This window comes from Schistocerca gregaria, chromosome 9 (genome assembly GCF_023897955.1).
Source record: "Schistocerca gregaria isolate iqSchGreg1 chromosome 9, iqSchGreg1.2, whole genome shotgun sequence".
Classification (NCBI taxonomy): Eukaryota; Metazoa; Arthropoda; class Insecta; order Orthoptera; family Acrididae; genus Schistocerca; species Schistocerca gregaria.
Genome location: NC_064928.1, coordinates 155519211 through 155545215, shown reverse-complemented (window position 1 = coordinate 155545215; position 26005 = coordinate 155519211). Strand labels below are relative to the sequence as shown.

The window sequence follows — 26005 nt, the reverse complement described above, 5'->3', positions numbered from 1 at the left end:
CATTGAAGTTAATGATTTACAAGCCGTGTGTAAACCCAAAAACTTTAAATTGTAAAAATGATAAGAGGTGTGTGTTCTATTAAGTAAATATCTTTTCTATTTCAAACAAAATAACTGCAATTTTAAAGCAATTTTATTATTTCATGTAAGCCTATACCTTAAATTAGATTTTCCCCAATACTCTGATTGCTATCAGTTCTGAGTTTTAACCAACTTTCTGTACATATTGTTAAGTCAGCTCAACTGCTTTCTTAGGAGCACATTGAACAGTCGCCCTTGACTTACGAGACAGTTCCACTAACAGCTGTGCCTCATTTGCAGGTGGATGGCGTCTTCTTGAAACCCGGCCAGGTGGTGCGTGTGAACACGGGAGCCCCCGTGCCTTCAGGAGCCGACTGTGTAGTGCAGGTGGAGGATGTGGACCTGGTCTGCTCGTCAGCTGACGGAACCACCGAGCTGGAGGTGGAGATAAAGGTGGCACCGAAGCCGGGGCAGGACATCAGGTGAGCCCACTCTCCTGACCTCTTGAAAGCTCACGTTCATTTGAGGTTCTGACTGCTTGAGCTAAAATTATTGGAAACAGATTTGGTTGCAAATTACAATATCTAATTTCTTTGTTTTTCTAGCTCATAAGTAAATTTGTAATTAATTAATAATTTTGATTGCGAAGTTAACAGATGCAGAATTTAATAAAACTGTTGTTTGTGCATTTTTGTTATAAACGTATCACTCACAGCTGATATGTAGTTGTTACCATGAATGTAACATTGTCAAAATCATGTGTCAGTTGAGAATACATACATAATTTTCTGATTCAGTATAGACTCGAACATTCCATGGGGAGAGTACAATCAGTATTGTCTTTTGTTTTATATAACACATGTAAAAATTCTACTTTAACAGAACACACAGAATCCATTAAGTTCTCCGTATTCCATGTTAATTGTGTTGGGCAGGTCTCCAGAATCCTCTGACACAGCTAATGTAACTCTGGAAGCCCGCCGTGTATACGAATATGGTCAGATTGCGCAACTGGTACTTCTCTGGAAGCCCGACGTGTATACGAATGTGGTCAGATTGCGCAACAGATACTTGTTGGAGGTGAACCTGGAGCCACATGTTAGACAACAAAGTGTGCCATTACAAAAATCATTAACAACAATGTTACAAATCTGTGATTACCCCTCCTAGCACCATCTCACTTGTTCATAGTTCAGGCTGAAATGACTGTTGCCTCACAAATGTCATTCTAGTAGGCATTTGAACTTTTAATTTTACAGCCTTGGATTGCACAGGATGTCCATGAAGTTCCGCTACCATTCCAAAAAATCATAATGTGGAAACTATCACTGATAGAGCATTGTGATTTGTTGTAAAACAGTGTGCTGCACTCAAAGTTTTGTTTTGTTAAGCCAGAATTTCATTGTGTGCCCCACTTGTAGCTCGTAGAACATCAACAAGATTGTTTTATTGTGCCCATCTAAACGTCACGATTGCAGAATTGACAATTCTGATTGCTGTCTTGTTCTTCTATAAAGGGTAGCAGTGTCACTGAAAAGTGTAGTCTACATGTGACCCTAATGTAATATCAGAAAAAGAAGTCAAGTGGTATGACAGCAAGAGAAATAGGGTGCCACAAAATGGGAACATCACCACTGATCCATCTGTCAGGAATTGTACAATTCAACGCACCCTGTATGTTCAGTCTCTAATGTATGGGTGCACCATCACACTGGAAAATGATGGATGGGTGCAATTCTTCTAACTGTGGTAGCAAGAACTCTTCAAGTATGTTGAGGAAAACATTTCCTGTTATGAGTTTCTGTGCAAAGGAAAGCGGGCCTGTCAGCCTATTGTGCATTAGACCCCATCAAACATTAAGCATTCACATGTGTTATAACAGTTTACGGAGCCCCAAATCATAATGTTGTGACAATTCACATGTTCAGGAATGTGGAATGTTGCTTTATTTGAAAACGGGTAGTTTCTCAGCTAGTCATTGACAGCATCTGTGGAGGGCAGCAGGGAACACATGAATGTGTACTGGGGGTTGCAGTGCTTGGACCATTTGCAGTTTGTACACATAAAGACATCACTACTTATGTAACACTTCATTGACAGTTGATCTCACTTCCTGCAATTCACCTGATGCACAATATTGACTTCTGGATGTTAGTTGCAATGCATATTGTGATCTGTCAACACATGCTCAAGATACAGGGTCATCGACTTTAAGGAAAGCCTTTGACACTGCCTGTCTCTTTAAAAGTTTTTGAATCATTCCACTATGCTTGATTTTGCTGGTGGTGCTGTCTTGTTCTGGCATTTATAATTCCACAGTGCCACTGTCACAGACTTGGGTTCTGCATAGCAGATGAAAAATTGAGCCATTTTTATGCACTCTAAGTAAAATTTGTGGCAGAGGAGAAAAGAATAAAATTTGAGAGCTGCTAAACATCTTACATGTACGGGTATGGAGACAAGCTGATGAATCCATGATCCCTGCATGTCAGCAGGGGACTGTTGAAGCTGGCAGAGGTTCTGCAGTGGAGTGGGGCATGTGCAGTTGGAGTGGTATGGGACCTCTGATACGTCTTCATACAACTCTGACAGGTGACATGTATGTAAGCATCCTGACGATCACCTGCATCCATTCATGTCCTTTGTACATTTCGACAGACTTAGGGAATTCGAGCTGTACAGTGTGACATCCCATACGTTCAGAATTGCTACAGAGTGGCTTCAGGAACGCTCTTCCGAGTTTAAACACTTCTGATGGCCACCAAACTCCTCAGACATTAACATTATTGAGCATATCTGGGATGCCTTGCAATGTGCTGTTCAGAAGAGATCTCCCTCGTTCTCTTATCAATTTATGGACATCGCTGCAGGATTCATGGTGTCAGTTGCCTCCATCACTACTTCAGACACTAGTTATGTCTACACCGTCATGTTACGGCATTTCTGTGTTCTAGCGGGGGCCCTACACAATATTAGGCAGGTGTACCAGTTTCTTTGGCTCTTCAGTGTATTTTGCCTTGCTTTGATGTGAGGAAACCACCTCATGATTTATGTATTTTTATACACCCTGTATTGTTCTTCTAAATCTTAAATGCAGTGTAATATGGAAGTAGAGTGAAGTAAACAAAGGAATTTTTGTAGGAGATCTCATGAGCACTGAATTGTGAGCTTTATTTTGTTTTCAAACATGGATTAGTGGGTGTGCACTAGACGTTTTCATAATGAGTGTTTGGCTTGGCTTTGCTTTTCTCACCAGGCCACTGGGAAGCGACATTGAGACAGGGCAAACAGTTATTCCCGCAGGCACGGAGATCGGCCCTGCTGAACTGGGGCTGATGGCTACTGTTGGAGCCACCACGGTGTCAGTCCACAGGTGAGGCCACAAGCTCCATATACTAAATCATAGTTGCTTGCCTTGATTTTGGAATAATAGAAAAGTCTACATTAAATTATTGCTATAGTTTCCAGGTGATTACAGTTAGTTCTTTTGGTCCAGTTACTAAGAGGTGAAGACTTCAGAATACTGTTGTACAAAAAGCTTTATTTTCAGCAGTACTGTTTTGGAGAACATTGGCAAACATGTGCACGCATGTGTGAGAGAGAGCGCGCGCGCGCCCACACACACACACACACACACACACACACACACACACACACACACACACACACACAGAGATTTTATTCTTTGCGTTATACTCTATGTTGAATATGAATAGTTGTAATGTTTGAGAGCATGAAATTTTGTTCAAAAATTTACTTTCTTGATCGGAAGTGTCCTTTATTGAAAATCAATTCAACATATTTTATTCCTTTACTGCAGAGAGTGTATGGGTGAATGTCTTGGAATTGTGTTGCATTCTTATGATTTAATGAATGACTTTACAACAACTATTTCTCTTTTCCAACATTTGTGATTTATTTGTAGCTTTGGAACATTATAACTAGCCATTATCTGAAAATGGGCTCACAGAAAACTGATCTGACCTTAAACTGTTCTCTGTACAACTAACTGACTACGAAGTACAAAACTATAAATAACTCCAAGTATTATTAGACTATGCTTTCTGTGTTAATTTCAGTGAAAAACAATTAACACAAATAATTTCAGATGTGAAATCGAGGTCAAGAACTAATATAAATATGTTTCCAAATAACATTTTTTTCAGTTTCAAAGCTGCTGTGTTAAATGTTGCAAAAGAAGTCACTTTAACATTACTATACAAGTTAGTGCAAAAGTATTTAATTATTTTGATGGATACCATTTACAGAAGGTTGGAGTTGTAGTCACATTATTTGTTGCATCCAATTTTTATGAACCACGTTAAAGACATTATCTACAGAACTTTTTACAATTTCAGTAATCATACACGATGTTACTAAGTGCTTTTTCTATAACTTTCTATTCGTTAATTTTACAAAACTGTAGTGCCTTAATGAAACAGTATTCTGGATTAGAAATTATAATTTTAACAAAATACAATGTGCATATATGAAATTTCAAACTTATATTTTTGTCAATGAAACAGCATTACTTACTTGGCATTTACAGCACATTTAATTATTCCAGATAATATAAGACAAAGAATAGTAACTGTGAGAGGGATAAACACAAATCTAAATATAAGAGAACATAATAAAAGATATTATCTTTTGAGTAATATATTGTAGACTGCGTATTGTGTAATATGTTAATAGTTGTGTATCATAATGATTAATAATGAGATGTATTGTAAACTTCATTATTTGAGTCTCGATCAGTTACATTTAAACACACAATGCTCACACGCATGACATCTGTCACCACTAGCCACTCAGGCCTGACTGATGTGAACAGTGATCTTGGCAGGGGTGGGTAGTGGACGTACAGAAGAGGTGTGGGGCAGGGAGGCAGAGGGAAAACAGGGTGAGAGTGGGGAAGATGCTGTAGTGCTGCCTATGGAAACATAGGGGCTGTGGCAGGGATGGAATGATTGACGGCTGGATACGACATTGAGAGGCTGTTCGAGAGAGAGAGAGAGAGAGAGAGAGAGAGAGAGAGAGAGAGAGAGAGAGAGAGAGGGGGGGGGGGGGAGGAATGAGATGAGAGAAACATAGAAGGGAAAGGTGTTATGCAGGTGTGCTACGAAGACCAAAAGTGTGAGTAAGATTGGAGTGGAAGTAGAGAAGGTGATAGAGGCAGGCGGCAGACAGGAACTAAGGACGGTTGAGGCCAGGAGGGTTACGGAAATGGAGCATACTCTGCAGGGAGAGTTACCACGCACACAACTGATTAAAGCTGGTGTTGATGGGAGGAATAGGGGTAAGAGTTGTGAAGCAGTCTTGGAAGTCGAGCGCACCAAGTTGCACAACATGCTTGGCAACTGTGGGGTCCAGTTGTCTTGTAGTCACAGTATGGCAGTGGCCATTCTTGATGACAGAAAACTTGTTAGTGGCCTCATCTGCGTAGAATGTCACACAATTGTTGTAGCTAAGTTGATAGACCATACTGTTGTTACTTCATCCCACATTTTTCATTGTTTAATATTGTTGTGGGTTATTTTACAAATGATTCGGTCTTCCTCTTCTGTTGTTATGAAGTTTTGTGAGCATTTGTTGACAGAAAAACATAAGTCAGGATGTTATCTTTGATTTTCAGGCAGCACAATAGGATAGTTCCATGTTTATTGAAGAAAAAAAAATGGAATTTTACATGACGCTCAATAGCATTAAAAAGTAATAATGTGTGGACTAATTGCTTGGCTTAATGGATAGGGTGAGGTCTTTGCATGCAGAAGGTCGTGAGTTCGCATGTTGTCAGATGTTTTAAATTTTGTTTATTTTTGAGTCTTTATTGAAATGACTTTGGTCATTATTTTTATGCAATCAATTTGTTTAAATGTAATTTTTTTGATTTCTGTTCTTTTGTCACACCATTTTAATCATCAAATCAACATCTTCATTTCCTCTCATTTTCTTCTTATCATTCTTTTTATGCTTGAAATCTTTGTTCATGTGATTTTAATTAATTTTATGTATTAATTTTGATTTAATTTCTTTTAATTTACCATCCTGCTTTTTGTCCATGTTACTGCATTCATTATTTCTATTTCTCATTTTGCTTGAATTTCATTTTTCTTATAACTCCATCTTTTGTCTAAATCTTCATCTACATTATTTTGTCCACAATGTGAGAGGAATGCTTTAAATATTTGTATGACGATTACCGTAAAAACAGGGACATTTTGTAATGAAAAATACCTTTTTGACACCATAGTGCAGTCAATGTAAATGTATTATTTCATCTTTTGTTTTTGAACCAATAGATTGGCACATCAAAATATTTAATTGTCATAAAAAATAAATATAATTAAATTCACATTAACAGAATGGTAAAAGAATGATACAAAGAAAAAATGAGACCAAGAGAGAAAGTTGATGGAGTGACTAAATTGATGCAAGAATGAAATAGAAATAAAAAATTACACTTAAACCAATAATTGAATAAAAATAATAATCAAAGCCATTTCAATGAAGATTTAAAAATAAACAAAATTTAAAGCATCTGACAACTTTCGAACCCATGATTTCTGCACCTGAAGTTTGTCCTTTACGCCATGGAACCAGCCCATATGTTGCTACTGTTTTTAATGCTATATATTTTATTTTGCTTATATGAAGGAACAGACATTGCTGGGGGTCCGCAGCTGTATTAAATACATGACACTTATTTGTGTATGATGTAGGGAGGTTTGGGTTGTCCAGGTAGCATGGGTGGATATCTTTATTTGTTAAGATGACCGCTCATGATAAACAGGAAATCTGGGTTCGAGTCCCTGTCCAGTACAAATGATCATGGGTCGCCAGTAGACTGTATCTGTACATAGTATAGCTGATGTCAAATGAATTCTCAATCTGTGAACAAGTTTCGTAATACTTTCCCAATAGTTGGAAGTTCCACCTTATACAAAACTGGTACTAAGGCATTTTTCTGCAGTAACAGATTTTCTCAGCTGTTGTAAGACTGTGTGATGCTTGCATTCTATACACTGGTCTTCCATTCTCCTGATGGTCTGACCAGTATATGGACTTGCTACAACTGCAAGGAATATGATAAATACCTGACTTATGCACACTAAGTTCATCCTTTACAGATGCTAAAGGGCTCTTATTTTAGATGGTGCTTGAAAAACACGCTTCATACCTTGTTCCCACAGAGTAAGACCAATTTTCTTGGAAATACTACCTGTGTAAGGGAAAAAGGCTGTAGACTAGCTACTACCCCATTAATATGCGATTGGCTGACAGCACAATGCCTAGCCTTTCTTTCACTTTAACCATTCAGGCAGAAGGTGGGTTCAAGGTGGGCAAACTTGGCAGACAAACTTTCATGGTCATAGGCCCTATGAACCAAGGTATGAAGAATCCCTTCATGCTGAGCTGGATAGTGACAACTGTGAGACTGCAGAGAGAGATCTGTGTAAGTTGGCTTCATATAAATATGATGTCCCTACATTCAATCACTCTTACCCCTGACAGACACATTGTGAAAGACACCATTACAATTGCCAAAAGTGGGTGAAATGTCTTGACAGATTTAAATTGTTTGCGAGACCAGGTTTGAACTTGAGGCTTACCTGTTTCACATGCAGGTGCTCTACCAACTGATGTGCCTGAGTACAGCTCACAGCCCATCCTCACAGCTTTATTGCCACCAGTACATCATCTCCTATCTTCCAAACCTCACAGTGGCTCTTCTGTGTAACTTGCAGGACTGCCACACCTGGGAGAAAGGCACAATGGTTTTTTAAAAGAATTTCTGCTATTTGACTGTTCATAGCTCATTTATTTTACACAGTCATGATTTAAGCTTTAAAGATATTTTAAAGTGCTTGTTGAAATCTAGGACATAACTGGGTATCAGGCATGTGTGATCTCAAAAGAGTTGTTTTGAAGAGAGTGTTGATGTGTTGGTCACAGAGCTTGGTTATTGTGATGACATCTCTGTATGCATTAGTTTTCGTAGTGTATGAAAATTAGCCATTGTGTACTGAAAATAGTAACAACAATGGATTGTACCAGTAATTTGTGCACAAAATTTGTACGATTAATAGGTGGGAAGAGAGAGTTATTTGAGAGAAGGAATTTGACTATTTTTTTTTGTGTTTGATGTGTTACTACTTCTCTTTCTATCTGCCAAATTGAAAATTGGGAAATTTGTTCAAACACTATACAAACTGAGTAATGTTTGTAAACAGTAAATTATAATAATGGTAATTACTGCATGTGACTAGTCATTCTCACTTACATACACCACCCTACCCTCCCAAATCCACTTTTCTCAAGGAAGAAACCAAATAATGCTATGGTATGAAAAAAAATGCAGTAAATGAAGCAGGTAAAAAGGAATACAAACGTCTCAAAAATGAGATCGACAGGAAGTGCAAAATGGCTAAGCAGGGATGGCTAGAGGACAAATGTAAGGATGTAGAGGCATATCTCACAAGGGGTAAATAGATAGTGCATACAGGAAAATTAAGAGAGACCTTTGGAGATAAGAGAACCATTTGTATGAACATCAAGAGCTCAGATGGAAACCCAGTTCTAAGCAAAGAAGGGAAAGCAGAAAGGTGGAAGGAGTATATAGAGGGTCTATACTAGGGCAATGTACTTCAGGACAATATTATGGAAATGGAAGAGGATGTAGATGAAGATGAAATGGAAGATAAGATACTGCATGAAGAGTTTGACAGAGCACTGAAAGACCTGAGTCAAAACAAGGCCCCCAGAGTAGACAACATTCCATTGGAACTACTGACGGCTTTGGGAGAGCCAGTCCTGACAAAACTCTACCATCTGGTGAGCAAGATGTATGAAACAGGCAAAATACCCCCAGACTTCAAGAAGAATATAATAATTCCAATCCCAAAGAAAGAAGGTGTTGACAGATGTGAAAATTATCGAATAATCAGTTTAATAAGCCACAGCTGCAAAATACTAACACAAATTCTCTACAGATGAATGGAAAAACTAGTAGAAGCTGACCTCGGGGAAATCAGTTTGGATTGTGTAGAAATACTGGAACGCGTGAGGCAATACTGACCTTACGACTTATCTTAGAAGAAAGATTAAGAAAAGGCAAACCTACGTTTCTAGCATTTGTAGACTTAGAGAAAGCTTTTGACAATGTTGGCTGGAATACTCTCTTTCAAATTCTAAAGGTGGCAGGGGTAAAATGCAGGGAGCGAAAGGCTATTTACAATTTGTACCGAAACCAGATGGCAGTCATAAGAGGGGCATGAAAAGGAAGCAGTGGTTGGGAAGGGAGTAAGACAGGGTTGTAGCCTATCCCCGATGTTATTCAATCTGTATATTGAGCAAGCAGTAAAGGAAACAAAAGAAAAATTCGGAGTAGGTATTAAAATCCATGGAAAAGAAATAAAAAGTTTGAGGTTCGCCGATGACATTGTAATTCTGTCAGAGAGAGCAAAGGACTTGGAAGAGCAGTTGAATGGAATGGACAGTGCCTTGAAAGGAGGATATAAGATGAACATCAACAAAAGCAAAATGAGGATAATGGAATGTAGTCGAATTAAGTCAGGTGATGCTGAGAGGATTAGATTAGGAAATGAGACACTTAAAGTAGCAGAAGAGTTTTGCTATTTGGGAGCAAAATAACTGATGATGGTCGAAGTAGAGAGGTTATAAAATGTAGACTGGCAGTGGCAAGGAAAGCGTTTCTGAAGAAAAGAAATTTGTTAACATAGAGTATTGATTTAAGAGTCAGGAAGTCGTTTCTGAAAGTATTTGTATGGAGTGTAGCCATGTAAGGAAGTGAAACATGAACGATAAATAGTTTGGACAAGAAGAGAATAGAAGCTTTCGAAATATGGTGCTACAGAAGAATGCTGAAGATTAGATGGGTAGATCACATAACTAATGAGGAGGTATTGAATAGAATTGGGGAGAAGGGGAATTTGTGGCACAACTTGACTAGAAGAAGGGACCGGTTGGTAGGACATGTTCTGAGGCATCAAGGGATCACAAATTTAGCATTGGAGAGCAGTGTGGTGGGTAAAAGATGTAGAGGGAGACCAAGAGATGAATACACTAAGCAGATTCAGAAGGATGTAGGTTGCAGTAGGTACTGGGGGAGGAAGAAGCTTGCAGAGGATAGAGTAGCATGGAGAGCTGCATCAAACCAATCTCAGGACTGAAGACCACAACAACAACAACAACAACAACATGAAAAAAATAAGAAAGAAACTATGGCATGACATGCAGAGAAAAAAAATGCACAAATATGGAGTGATGCGTATAGGATCTAACAGCTGCAGTTGATAACTCTGACTAAACAGGCATTGAATTCTGCATGTGCATACATTGCTGAATAGTGGGAAATCAAGCAATTGGTTTGCCATGGAGCAGTGGTCTTTGCAGACAGGTATTATGGCAGTGAAAGCATTTATCTGAATTGGCTCTGCCAAGAAGGCTGATTGTGTTTTGAACCAACAGTCACCAAGCAGGCTGGGATAAGTGTTCAAACATATGATAACCTGAACAAGTGCATGCGTATCACTCAAAAACAGTCCCAGACATTCAGCACAGTAAAATGCGCAAATGTTGCAACTTTCACAACTTGTCGGGTGCTTAGCGGGTAAGTTTTGCCTGTATAAATGACAAGTGGGTCGTGAGTTGAGAGAAATTGATGAGCAAAACAGTCCCCACTTTCACACATTCTTGCAATGATGAACTGAGAATCACTGTTGCTATGATAGCTACTGATGTCCGACAAAGGAAACTTTTTGGTGATTGGATTTATTGATGAGAAAACCATCAGCTTCTCAGGAAAATCAACGGCATTTAAATGAAAATCACCAGATGAGCCTAAAAGTTGTTGTATGGTGTTCTGATGGCACATCTGAGGTTACTGGTTTCTATTTTCTTGAGGATGACGCTGTGCCTGTAGTGACAGGGATTCTGTCCAGTACTGCAGAATATTTTAATATGTCCTCATTTCGGAATTGCAGGTGAGACGGTTTGGGTTTAGCAGGACAGTGCAATGGCTCACACAATACACCATAGTGTGGCTATACTGTGACAAACATTTCCAAGCCATGTGATATCCCACTTCACTTACGTACTTTGTGGTTATTTGAAAGAAAGCGTCTTTGACATTTGTTTGCAGACAGGTGATGAACTTAAGGTTGCCGTATGCCACGATATAAGTGTCATTTTGCAGTGTGTATGAAGGTGTGGTATGGAAACCTTCTCGTGATGTTTTCAGCAGTGCAGCTAGACAAGTGGGGTTAATTTAGAGGAAGTTATTTTTAAGGGGTTGGGAGGTCTCCTGAAAGGAATTGCACACTATAGTAATGGACAATTTATATGCTTGTATGTGATAACTGCATGAAATTAGTACTCGTATTCACTATGTGTCTGCTGTCATTTGAATTTGATAGATACAGTACCTGCCACCCTGTACTTTGCATGTGTGTTTGTTGGTGTAAGGTACTAGTGTCGATGTTGCTGCTATTTTTCAGGTTACCTAAAGTAGCTGTGCTCTCCACGGGAGATGAGCTGCAGGAACCTGACAAGCCACTGTGCCCCGGCCGCATCCGAGACAGCAACAAGCTGACACTGCTGTCCCTGCTGGCCGAGCAAGGCTTTGGTGACACCTACGATGCTGGCATTGCGAGAGACAAGTAAGGGCATTCCATAGGCTGCGTGCATGTTTTATGCATAAGACTGAAAAACAATTCATTAACAGTATGTTGCTTTTTACTTATTGTAATTCTTGCTTGGTTTCTTGTCTACAAGCAGAAATCACCACAAGTAAAAAGCAACGTATTGTTAATGGATTGTTTTTCAATCTTAAAAACAAATCAAATTATAAATATCTTTAATTACTGATCACTGGTGACAGTTTACCTCAGTAAAGCTTCTGGTGAAAAAACACACATTTTCTTGTAATTGCAATGACAGAACGAAAATACCCTCAGGAATTGTAAAGCAGCTGTGGACAATATGGCCACACAAATGAAGAGATTAATAACTGTTTGTTTCAAGAGTGACACAGCTTATTTGAAAGCCTTCAATCTCCTCTATCAAACAAACATTTAAATTTTCCAAAAACCTATAATATTCAACTCTTAAAATTCAATTAATTCCACATTTCAGTATACAGTTTTGTAGCCCCAAGCTGTTGCAAACTTGCCGGGTGGCTGTAGCATGTCAGGAGGAATATGGTTGCTGGCTTCACCACTCAATGCAATCAGCTACCTTTCTCCAGTGGCTGCACTACCACACTGATATTTACTTTCGTACAGCTGTTTTGATTTTGCAAGTTGAACTAAGCTCTTCTTCTCTCTATACTTCTATTTCATCGTCTCTGTCTTTAGTTAACTCTTTTCTGCCTTCTCCCTTCATATAGTGCTTCGTTATCCCACTCTATACCATGTTCACAAATTACACTAGACAATAAATTTTAACATTTTTTTTACAAAGACCAGAAATGTTGATTTACGTGGATTTTAGTGTGCTGAATGTTAGAATGACAAAAATGTAGTTGTCTCAGGTTTGGAAGTTGTTGACCTCAGCAGGGTCATAACAGCAGTTTTGATACTGCGCAATATAAATCAGAAACTATTGCAAAAGTCAAGTCACAATACACAGTGGAGCACTCCAGAAGGAAAGCAATCTCAGATTATGTTAGCTAGAAACAAAACACTGACGTAATATCGTGTGTGGATTATGTATTCACTAATTGATATCTATGAGGATGTGATCAAGTTTGTTGCCTCAATCGTAATATGTGTGTCTTACAACTGTATGAAACACAGCATTCACATGTGATTTTAGTGGCATTCTTGGTATGACAAGAAAATGAGAACTAAAGAATAGAAGTAAGGCCATAACAAACTTCATATAGCAAGAAAAGGAGCTAAAAAACAAAAATTATTGTCATTTTTGAATTCTGCATACCAAAATCTATAATCCTTGTGTATTTTTATTCATGTAAAAGCATCATTGTAGAGTAATGTTAGTGGACAGTTTTATTGGACTATGTTGTTGTCAATACTGAACATAAATACAGGACCTCAATATCACTTCAAAAAAGGAAATGTAAAATTTCAGTATGGTTTTGGCCGATTGACAACCATATTCAGATTATGTTTATTAAGGAAACAGTACCTACATACAGTCTTGGTCATACCATCATTATTAAGTGTAACATGTAAATAATTAAAAAGAAAGTTGTTTAAAGCATGGCTGTCAATCTGTCAATGTTGAAAACCATGAGAAATGTACTCCCCCCTCCCCCCCTCTCTCTCCCCCCTCTCCCCCTCCCCCCCCCCCCCTCTCTCTCTCTCTCTCTCTCTCTCTCTCTCTCTCTCTCTCTGTCTCTCTCTCTCTCTCTCTCTCTCTCCCTCTCCCTCCCTCTCTCCCCCTTTTTCTTTCTACATAAAAAATATAATTTTTGCTCCCTTTCTCCTCTGTATGTTATTTCATGAAGTACATTGCATTTGGCTCTCAAACTGTTTTTATAGAACTTCTTTTTTTGAGATAATAAATGTATTTATGAAACAAACAAAGACAAAGGTTACATAAAGTGACACTTCTTTTCATATGCAGCCCCGACTCGATGCTGGAGAGGTTGACTGCAGCATTGGAGATGGCGGACGTGGTGATTTCAACAGGCAGTGTCTCAATGGGTGAACGTGACATGCTGAAAGATGTGCTCATAAATGACCTTGGTGCCACCATACACTTTGGAAGAGTTTTTATGAAACCAGGGTAACTACAGTACTTTATATTATCTTCATTTTCAGTGTATTCATATTCACAAGCATGCAATATGACACTAATAATTATTCCAATTGTATTACTTGATATTTACTTTATTTTTCATAATTTGTTTGATATTAATAATGAGTCCTGATGAGTATATAAAAAAGCTGTAACAGTTTTGGTAATCATTGGAAATGATGGCAATTGTTGTGTATTAACGCCCACATGCAGGAGGAGGTCAGAATGAACCTGTTTGTCATTCTGAAATGTGTAGCTACAATTGAAGGCCCACTAAAGTCCTGCCCTCGCTTACTCAATGGAATTTTGCTTTTAGAGGCAGACAGTGCCTTTAGAGCCCAAAAACCACTTAAAGCTACATTTCTCAATGGATACCTGTTCATATAGAGTCTCATCAAACACTGAATGCTTCACATGGTGTCATATACAGTCAGCTGCTTGATGGTATGAAGGAGGGCAATATACAACATTATTAGGGCGTAACTGCCATCCGGTGGATTATGAAAAGGGATGATGCAGAATTAGTGCCTACCTGCTCCCTTTTCTTAATGTTTGATCGAGTGGAGCTGCTGTCAAAGATCAAGACAGGCTATGAAGTTACCACTGTCGGACTCTACGTACTGAACCCAACGCAATGCTACCAATGCCGCCATTATAACAACACTCACATTTACCATGAAAATGCAGTCAAATCTGTAACTTGGGGCAAGGATGAGAGTGATTGCCCACTTCCCTCTCCCCACTACATTAACATTGATGGGTCCTTTTTCCTTCACGTGGATCTCATGAACAGCTCACTCATCAAGGTACACAGGGCATTTGTGGGATGCAGCAGATGCACTGCCAACCATGCCGCTTCATCCAGTGAATCCCCCATGTATCTCGATGAGTGAGCCATCCTCGAGATCCAGGTGAATGAAAAGGTACGGCCCTCAATGTTACTTGCAGAATTTTATCTAGCTTGAAGCCTTCCTTACCACTATCTGGTAGTTACAGTACCATTGTTTTTACACCACGACCATGAAAGATAAGATCACGCAGACCTGCGCCTTCGCCAGTGCTGTGGTTGAGAAATTGCCTAGTCTTATGGTGATGTCATCACATCCAGCCACTGCAGCTGTTCAACACACCGAAATGGCTTCGCCCTCACCAGTAAAGTCACTTGTGACGCAACCAGAAGAATGGAAATTTAAGTCGGAATATTCCTCAGATAACTTTTGTGCACCTCAAGTCAGCAAATGTCTGGGTTCATGTCTGACAATTGCAAAGGTACCAAGAAGTCGAACAAAGACAAACATTTTGTCCTTCTCACAACATTGACACCACACGGCACCTCCGTCTAGCTGACCTCCATTTCACCAATGCAAATCACCAACTGATTCTGCACCCTGGAGTCAGCTACTGACCCAGGGAGATAATGGTTTCCCTGAAGAAATAATAGAACAAGATACTCCAGTCTAAGAACCCTGTAGTAATATGCAGCTGAAATCTGGCACTTGGCAGCTACCAAAGTAATTACTCCTTATAATAACTTCTATCATGCAATATGGCTGTTCTCCAATTGAACATTCTTAGCATCAGATCACACAGGACAGACTTATAGCTGCTATTGCAATCACAATTACCATTTGTTTTATCCCTCCAAGAAACGAAATTGTGCCCTCAAGACTGGTTTGATCTCTTACATTTCACTCCAGTACATTTTGATTTTCCTTCTGAGGAAGGAACTTCAGCTCATGGGGGACTCATGATGTTCATTTGGGACGACATTCATAGACAAACCAATTCATTGAACACCCAGCTACAAGCTGTTGTTATCTGTCTTTCTCTCCCCAGGTATACCTTTTCTCTTTGCAATACATGGTGTACAACTTTGCTTCAGTCCTCTACAGATAGATGGTGACAACGGTAAGTAGCGGTCGAAAGAAACAGAGTGCAGACGTCAGGCAGTTAGCTTGAATACTGAGTGTTAAAAGAAAAAGTGTACATATCTTATTTTCTTTTGATGTAATCGGAAAAGTCCTCAATAGATTTTGGTGCCACTTCTTCTTTCTTTCCAAAAGTAACATTGTCTGCTGCAAATACTTAGGAGTCTTCTTAGTTTGTGCTTCAAAAATAGGTAATATTATTAGCTAGGTGCAATTTATTTAACTGCATGCATTTGAACTCGAGACTAGATGAAGGTGACTGTGCCTTGGCACAGTTGATGCCTAAATAGATTGTAGTACTAAATGATAGAAATTAACTTTTCTTACAAGACAGTACTTCTGTATGAAATCAAACAATGGAAAATCCAGGACTGAATAATGACAATGTTATGAAAAGGATACTTGCTACTCACCTCGCGATTACACATAGCCGCCCTACACACTCTCCTACTCATCCCTTTATGCTCCTACAAGCAGCACTTTACTGCCCATCACCCCTACTCTGCTATCCCTCCCCCTCCTCTACGCAGCCTCCTCCTTAGATTCCTTCTCCCATCACGCTCTGTTGCTCACAGTCAGGCCTCGGCAGCCAGAGACAGTGATCAGGTGTGGGTGAGTTGCGCCTGTGTAATCGTGTGTCTGTACCTGGCCTAATTCAGAAGAATGTCTTTTGGCCAAAAGCATACCTGTCTAACAGTCTTTTTGTTGTGCTGGTCTGCTACTCAGCACTCCACTACATGCTGAATAGCAATCTATCCTTTTCATAATGTTGTTAGTATTTCTATATGAGAAAAGATTTTGGTTTTTTTAATGATATTTGTTGTTCATTCTAAGAATAAAGAAATTTAATTTTTATAGTCTTATTTTGACAGTCAGTGTTATCGCAGCAGTTTGTGGCAGTTTGTTCTTCAGAACTGATATTGAGTATTTGAATTCCACATCTGCTAAAAAGACCTACTGTACATGGCACATCAGGTCATCTTGCCCTTCTTGAGACCAGAATGAGCTCAGTCGTCGATTGTTCTTGTAAAAATTCTCAGATTTGTGTTGTGCTCTGCAGAATAGAGCTCAAGATTCTATGAAGGTATTGATTTTGGCCGTTATCTTATCATGGTGGCACATGCTATGCGCAATTTATAAATTTCATTACACATTAATGAAATATTAAAGTTGGTGTATTTTGCAACACAAAATTATCAAGAACTTAATCTAAACTGTTTACATCGGCAGTATTCTATCCTAAATTTTTGATATAAATAGTTCGATACAAACCCAATTTCTTAATAAAACTATTTGTTCCTTAACATTTCTTACTTCAATTACACAAACAATTTGATATCACTATTATGCCCAACAAAATCTGTTATTCCCTTTCACTTGCTTTTACATGCAATTTCAGTGCATATGTTAAGCAGGCTGATAGGATTTTGCTTCGCAAAATGGCAATTACATTTCCAGGGTGTAACTCTGAGAAACAAACAAATGTTCATTACAATTTTAATTATTGTTTAATAATTGAAGGATATTAGGTGATTGTAAATTATAGGTGTAAAAGTAACTACTCACTGAATAGTTGAGGTGTTGAGTTGTCAATATGCACATAAACAGACTGACAAGGGAACCTCCCCAGATTTAGTTATAAGTGGGCACAGTGGATAGGCCTTGAAAAACTGAACACAGATCAATCGAGAAAACAGAAAGTAGTTGTGTGAAACTATGAAAAAAATAAGCAAAATATACAAACTCAGTAGTCCATGCTCAAGATAAGAAACATCAAGGATAGTGTGAGCTCAGGAGCGCCATGGTCCTGTGGATAGCGTGAGCAGCTGCGGAACGAGAGGTCCTTGTTTCAAGTCTTCCTTCGAGTGAAAAGTTTAATTTTTTTATTTTCAGACAATTATTATCTGTCCATTCGTCTGTCCGATGCGAAGTAACTGCGCTGTAGTATGGGGTCGCTACACCTAAACAAACATCGAAACCCACAACGTTAGTCAACTACAGCGCACGGAAGGGAGAGTATTCCTGCTAACAAGGCTCTCTGGCTGGCAGTTGACTGTTTGCTACTTTGGACGAGAGTGCATAAAATACGTGAGATGTATTCCGTGGGCAATATGAATCCAGCAAATATAGCTCGCGACTTCAATAACAAGGTTAATGAATATTTTCCGAGCTGTGAGGAATCATAAAGTTCCTTAAGGGATCGAATGATTGTCGAAAATTTGTATGGTTATTTCCTACATTTGTTGATAAACAGTATGTGTGGTGATGACTATACCTTGCTGATTGCTTCGGGGCTGTATGTACCAGATGATGAGATTGTTGACGATCCGTACGAAGAACACGAAGAGGAAATACTGCGACTTCAATCTGATGGTATTTCTTTGGGTTACATGAAGGAAATACTCCAATACAAGTTCCTGTACAAACCAATTAAAAGACGTAAATATAGATCATGGAGTGAAGTAACAAATAAATTTAAGAAATTTAAAAGGATGGAGGAAAAAAGCACAATTAAATATTGCAAAGAAGTCGTGGAATGAGGTGGAACCCGAAGACAGAAGTTCAATGAACTAGAAAACCGTGTACACCGACAATTTATTAAAGCCAGAAATGAATTAAGTGAAGTGCATGATACAGACCTACAGATTTGGGGATTGCATTACACTAAACAAATCGGCCTGGACTTCAAGGCTTCATCTGATTGGCTTGTCACGTTCAAAAGAAAATACAAAATTACGAGCAAGGAAGATTACGAAGTATGTAAGCAAGAACTACGTGAATAAACTGGAAGAACTTTTAGAGTGTTCCAAGACGTTTGTTACAGAAACTAATGTCAGATTCCCACAGTGCGAAGACGCATGTATTATCAACACAGCTCAGTCCAGTTTTAACTATGGAATGAAATTGACCCGCACGTTATCGTTAGTTGCAGAAGGCAACACGGAATGTACTGTAGGCCAGCTGCATGACACTTCACATAGTTATATCATACAATATGCTCTGAACAAAGCAGGATTTCTTTTACCTACATTTTATTAATGTTTGCAGGAAAAAATGGTGTATTTGGAAAGCAAGTTCAGCGACAGGTGAATAGGGTACTTGCACAAATGCCGAATGTCATTGTAAATTGCAGTGCATCAGGAAAAATGGAGAAAAGACTAGTGAAAGACTTTAATGAACGTGTGATTGCTCCTTACACGGACAAAGATTTTGCCTTACTCCTTGACAGCTGTACAGGACAGAAGGATCAGGCATTGTACAATTTTAGTGTGGGAGTAGACATGATTACCATTCCTCCAGGTTGTACACCTCCTGTGCAACCGTTATGTGTTTGGTTTTCGCTAAGTGAAATACTTTGTGAAAAGATTGTATGATTTTGCAAAGCTGCACAAGTACACAGAACAGTATTGTTTACGTGATCATGTGTCAATTATCAAAGTTCAGGCACTCACACATAATCAACTTCACCCTCCAAAATTCCAGGACATGTTCAGATTTGCTTGGACATATGCAGGATTTGAAGGTCTACACATGGAAAAATTTGAAAACATTAGAAACATATGTTTCGACAGAGCAGAGGGAAAACTGTGCGACTGCGAAACTGTTGCATTCATTTGTTGCAGTTTATGTGACAAACTCTTATGTTTTCTTCACTTTTTTGGGAGTGATTATCACATCCACAAGAAAACATAAACCGGGCAAGGTAGAAGAATCTTTCTACCCATTCGCCAAGTTTACAAGTTAGGTGGGTTGACAACATACTCTTGGCATGTGACGCACATGCCATTGCCAGTGTCGTATAGAATATATCAGATCTGTTTTCCTGTGGAGGGATTGGTTGACCTACGACCTTGCGATCAAATGTTTTTGGTTCCCATTGGAGAGGCATGTCCTTTCGTCTACTAATCGCACGGTTTTGTGCTGCAGTCACAAAACACAGACACTAAACTTATTACAGTGAACAGAGACATCAGTGAACAAACAAAACGTAAACAACACTGCTGTGTGTACCTGTGCAGCTTTGCAAAATCATACAATCTTTTCACGAAGTATTTCACTTGCCGAAAACCAAACACATAACGGTTGCACAAGAGGTGTATAACCAGGAGGAATGGTAATCATGTCTACTTCCACACTCTCACTTAAGGTTTGCTATTATTCTAACTGCTCTGTTTTGTAATTTCAATTCTGTATTAGTGTTTATTTTGGTAGTGCCTCCCCACAAAATTATGCCATAACTTAATATCAAACTGATCAGTGTATAGGATAGCATTTTCATAATCTTATAGGTAGCTGAATTTGCACAGCACTGTTAGGTTTGGGCTGAGTTTTCCCCTTACGTATTCTATGAACTTACCTCAATTGTCATTTCCATTGATTGTTTGTCCATAGATTTTTTTAGATTTATACCATGCTCTCTTGTATACAAATGTTGATTCCTTCATTGTGTGATTTTTTTTTTTTTTTTTTTTTTTTTTTTTTTGTTTGTAATTTAGACGAAGTGTTTTAGTAAAGTTGTCATGGAAATTTATTTCAGTAAACCTTTGGATAATATGATTTACTTCCATGTTGGCATTTATTTATAGATTTTTTGTATCTATCTTTTAATAGCAAAGTTGTGTCATGTGCATAAGTAACTAGATTGCCATAATTAACCATGTTTGGGATGTGATTTGTGTATGAAATGAAAAGCAATGGGCAAAGAATGGATCGCTGTGGGACACTGGAGTGTAGAGTTCTCACTTCAGATCTGGTTTTTGTACTTCCTATATATTGGCACCTGTTTCCAGGTATGATAGAATTCAGTCCCTTCTGCTTCCTCTTCCTCTAAAGTTTTGTGGCCTTTATAGTCAGATGCCTCTATTAGATCCATAAAAACTCTTACACATTTGTTTCTAAAATCTGAGGTGATTATTACGTTCTGATGAGATCTGTGAGTGCATCTTTTTTGAAACCAAATTTGTTTTTCTTGAGTAACACATAAAGTTTTTCTTTCCATTTCCCTTTTTCTGTATTTATTTATTTATTAAATGCTGTCTTCAAGAATTTTGGAAAGGTTCCTGTGTACATTACTTAACTTATATACCTGATATTCCATCAATTCCTTGTGTGAAAACAGGAAAAGTGGCCCTGTGGTTATCTTATGAAATTGCCTCCAGGAGGAGTAAGGTTGAACTGATGATACAGTTTTAGACTTCTTTGAATTTCTTAAACTGATCAAGCTAAATATGGGAATGGTTGATTTGAAAAGGATACAGCATATTTCTTTCCTGTCCACAACCCAAAAGCTTGTGCTGCATCTCTTGTGATCTCATCATTGATGAGGTGTTAAAATCTAACCAGTCTTCCTTTTAATTTCTTTAAACTGTTAAGTGTGCTCAAAGAAACAAAAGAAATAATTCTGTGACAGTAAACCAACGACATTTGCATCACTGGAATACAAAGGGCGCTGCAAGCTGGTGTTCGGGCTGCCTGGAAACCCTGTATCTGCGACTGTGACATGCCACCTCTTTGTACTGCCAGCTCTGCGCAAGATGTCTGGCTCTACACTCTTGCTGCTCGGTACAATTGTTTCTGCTAAGGTATTGTATTATGTTGTTCTCTCCTTCTGTGTGTGTGTGTGTGTGTGTGTGTGTGTGTGTGTGTGTGTGTGTGTGTGTGTTATATAGATTTATTCTTTCTTTACATAGATTTTAGTGATCTATCCGATTTCATATTATTGCTGTTGTTCCATGTACTGAAGAATGAATTTGGTAGTTTAGTCTACTTTTAAATGTACCTTTCTGCAGTTAAATGCCTCCTCTACGTCTGTAGAGGTGGGTGGAAATGTGTCCCTCATTATACTGGGCTGAGAGGAACAGTCTCAGGAAGATAATGGCATGCTTAGTATAGATTAGAATGAAGGGCAGAACTGTACCAAGAAAATGACAGACTAAATGAGTCAATTAGAAAAAAAAAAAAACATTAAAATTTTATTGACATACGTGTAGCATAGACAAGAAGCAGCTGAAACTCGGATTTTTAAGATACTTCACAACAGACTGATGTTTCTAACATATCATTCAGGGAGGTTGGAAAGCATCTTCAATGGGCAGGATTAAATTGAGGAGGCATCTCAGGCAACATAAAATACAGATCACTGTCTGATAGCTTTAAAGGCTTGCTTGATGAACAGAAACTAATTGTGGACAGATTTACAAACTGCATTTATATATTTATATTAACCATAGGCGCCACCTAAAACTGTTATCTTCAGTTTTTTCAAGACATTATCTTCCCAATACATTAGATAAAACGTATTTAGAAATAAAATTATTTAAATCCATTTAAATAACTTTAAAAATAATTTTATCAGTAATTGATTGTTTATATTTAGAAATACAGACATCTACAAGAAGTTACTCTTCTTTAAATTAATGTTCACATCAATCGGGATAATATTTTCAATTTATTCATTATCAGTATAAATCTGTGGTTTGGAGTCCACATTAAACTGTATGTACCCCTATGCTTTTTAGAGCACAGCTATGCTTTGTTACTGTATGCATTGTTTGCCAGTCAATAGTGAAGTAAAACACACACTCACAATCAGATGGATTGACTTTTACAACATGAAATTGATATATTTGGTTACAAGAAGGGTTGGGTAATAGTACTTGGATTACAAGAAAGGTTGAATAATAAAAATTCCTTTTCTTGATTTTCTTGTAGGTGTTAATAATGGCTTTTTGGATGCTCTAGCAAATTACTACTCTATCTCACAATGTAGAAAATTATAATGTACAGAAGTTCTGGTTGAAAATTCCAAATTGTTTGGGAATAAAGGAAACACTGGAAGTGCTGTGCCGTCAATAGGCACACAAACATAGGGTACAAAGCTTGGCTAGCCTTTGGAACGTACTTTCTTTTTCTAGCTGTAGGAAAAAGAAGCAAACACATATACCCACATGCATGCACGCACCCCTGTCTTTCTTCATTATGCTCAGTTCACTGGCAGGTCTTTACTGGCCCACAGTGATTGTAGTGGGGTGAGATGGGGTTGTGGTGTGGGGTAGGATGAGGGATGGAGAGAGATGTGAGATGGGGGGAGGTTTGGGGGGAAGCATCTAGCGGACTTGTGGAAGAGCGGAGAGCTATCTGTGGGGTGCAGGTAGAGGACACAGGTGTCAGATTGCTGAGATTGCAATTTAATTGACTAAGGCATGAGATAAGAGCACACAACTAGCTGATGTGGAGAGACAAATTGGGTGAGGGTAGTGGGGTAGGGGATGGTGTCTCTCTCTCTCTCTCTCTCTCTCTCTCTCTCTCTCTCTCTCTCTCTCTCTCTCTCTCTCTCTCTCTCTATTGGGTGGGTGGGTGGGGGGGGGGCAATGAATTACTTTAGGTTTAGGCCAGGAAAATTATGGGAGTGAAGGATTTGCTGTAAGGATAGTTCCCATTTGTGCAGCTCAGAAAACCTGGTGGTGGTGGGGAGTTTCCAGATGGCACAGATTGTGAAGCAGCCATTGAAATGTCACATGTTGTAATCTCCTGCATGTTGTGCCACTGGCTGATCCACCTTGTTTTTGGCAACAGTTTGATGGTGGCCATTCTTTCCAGTTGACAATGGTTGGGGGTCATACCAATGTAAAATGCTGTGCAGTGGTTGCAGCAGACCTTGTATATAATGTGGCTGCTTTTGCAGGTGGCCTGGCTTCTGATGGGTAGGATAAACCTATGACAGGACTGGAGTAGGTTGTGCTGGGTGGGTGGATTTGCAGGTCATGCATTTGGGTTTTACACAGGGATATGATCCCTGTGGCAGGGGATTTGAGGTGGGAGTGGCATAGGGATGGACTAGGATGTTGTGGAGGTTGAGTTGGTGGTGGAACACCACTTTGGGAGAGGTTGGGAGTATCTTGCGTAGACTGTCCCTCATTTCGGGGCATGATGATAGATAAAGTCCTGATAAAAGACACGAGTCGTTCTAGTCTGGGGTGGCACTGGGTAATAAGTGGGGTACTTCATTGAGGTTGTGATAGTTCAGGTGTGTGTGAGACTATGGCATGGGAAATTTGTTTGTGAATTAGATCTGCATGGTACTGCCTGCCTGCGAAGGTCTTCGTGAGGCCTTCACGATACTGGGCGAGCGAGTTCTCATCACTGCAAATGCGTCTACCACAGGTGACCGAGCTGTATGTGAGGGATGTTTTGGTGCGGAAGAATGGGCAGCTGTCGGGGAGCAGGTTCTGTGGGTGATTGGTGGGTTTGATGTGGACCGAGGTGTAGATGGAGTCATCTGAGAGGAGGAGATTCACACCTAGGAAAGTAGCACAATGGGTGGAGGAGGACCAGGTGAAGTGGATGGGAGAGAAAGTGTTGAGGTTGTGGAGGAATGCAGGATAATGTATTCTGGCCTTGGATCCACGAGACAGTGCTTCTACCTTCATCTACATCTACATCATACTCCGCAAGCCACCTGTCGGTGTGTGGCGGAGGGTACCTTGAGTACCTCTATCGGTTCTCCCTTCTATTCCAGTCTCCTATTGTTCGTGGAAAGAAGGATTGTCGGTATGCTTCTGTGTGGGCTCTAATCTCTCTGATTTTATCCTCATGGTCTCTTCGCGAGATATACGTAGGAGGGAGCAATATACTGCTTGACTCTTCGGAGAAGGTATGTTCTCGAAACTTTAACAAAAGCCCGTACCGAGCTACTGAGCGTCTCTCCGGCAGAGTCTTCCACTGGAGTTTATCTATCATCTCCATAACGCTTTTGCGATTACTAAATGATCCTGTAACGAAGCACGCTGCTCTACGTTGGATCTTCTCTATCTCTTCTATCAACCCTATCTGGTACGAATCCCACACTGTTGAGCAGTATTCAAGCAGCGGGCGAACAAGTGTACTGTAACCTACTTCCTTTGTTTTTGGATTGCATTTCCTTAGGATTCTTCCAATGAATCTCAGTCTGGCATCTGCTTTACCGACGATCAACTTTATATGATCATTCCATTTTAAATCACTCCTAATGCGTACTCCCAGATAATTTATGGAATTAACTGCTTCCAGTTGCTGACCTGCTATTTTGTAGCTAAATGATAAGGGATCTGTCTTTCTATGTATTCGCAGCACATTACACTTGTCTACATTGTGATTCAATTGCCATTTCCCGCACCATGCGTCAATTTGCTGCAGATCCTCCTGCATTTCAGTACAATTTTTCATTGTTGCAACCAGGTCATTTATGTATATTGTGAATAGCAACGGTCCTATGACACTCCCCTGCGGCACACCTGAAATCACTCTTACTTCGGAAGACTTCTCTCCATTGAGAATGACATGCTGCGTTCTGTTATCTACGAACTCCTCAATCCAATCACACAATTGGTCTGATAGTCCGTATGCTCTTACTTTGTTCATTAAACGACTGTGGGGAACTGTGTCAAACGCATTGCGGAAGTCAAGAAACACGGTATCTACCTGTGTACCCATGTCTATGGCCCTCTGAGTCTCGTGGACGAATAGCGCGATCTGGGTTTCACATGACCGTCTTTTTCTAAACCCATGCTAAATTTCTACAGAGTAGATTTCTAGTCTCCAGAAAAGTCATTATACTCAAACACAATATGTGTCCAAAATTCTACAACTGATCGGCGTTAGAGATATAGGTCTATAGTTCTGCACATCTGTTCGACGTCCCTTCTTGAAAATGGGGATGACCTGTGCCCTTTTCCAATCCTTTGGAACGCTTCGCTCTTCTAGAGATGTACGGTACACCGCTGCAAGAAGGGGGGGCAAGTTCCTTCGTGTACTCTGTGTAAAATCAAACTGGTATCCCATCAGGTCCAGCGGCCTTTCCTCTTTTGCGCGATTTTAATTGTTTCTCTATCCCTGTGTTGTCTATTTCGATATCTACCATTTTGTCATCTGTGCGACAATCTAGAGAAGGAACAACAGTGCAGTCTTCCTCTGTGAAACAGTTTTGGAAGAAGACATTTAGTATTTCGGCCTTTAGTCTGTCATCCCTGATTCAGTACCATTTTGGTCACAGAGTGTCTGGACATTTTGTTTTGATCCACCTACCGCTTTGACGTAGGACCAAAATTTCTTAGGATTTTCTGCCAAGTCAGTACATAGAACTTTACTTTCGAATTCATTGAACGCCTCTCGCATAGCCCTCCTCACACTACATTTCGCTTTGCATAATTTTTGTTTGTCTACAAGTCTTTGGCTATGTTTATGTTTGCTGTGAAGTTCCCTTTGCTTTTGCAGCAGTTTTCTAACTCCATCTC

At 39.4% G+C, this 26005-nt stretch overlaps 1 protein-coding gene and 1 long non-coding RNA gene across 2 annotated transcripts in view; one reads left to right on the top strand and one right to left on the bottom strand.

The window, feature by feature from the left end:
* LOC126292275 (gephyrin) overlaps nt 1-26005 on the top strand; it is a 117296-nt gene that overhangs the window by 76534 nt on the left and 14757 nt on the right. Inside the window, exons 6-10 of the mRNA XM_049986183.1 lie at nt 322-503; nt 3278-3394; nt 11541-11702; nt 13633-13794; nt 21145-21316. Coding sequence (XP_049842140.1) covers nt 322-503; nt 3278-3394; nt 11541-11702; nt 13633-13794; nt 21145-21316 — 795 coding nt within the window. The remainder of the gene's footprint in view (nt 1-321; nt 504-3277; nt 3395-11540; nt 11703-13632; nt 13795-21144; nt 21317-26005) is intronic.
* On the bottom strand, nt 499-18996 carry LOC126292276 (uncharacterized). Its single transcript, XR_007552072.1, has 3 exons — nt 18010-18996; nt 7635-7780; nt 499-564 (listed from the first exon to the last, which is right to left on the bottom strand). It is a non-coding gene; the product is annotated as an uncharacterized LOC126292276 (long non-coding RNA).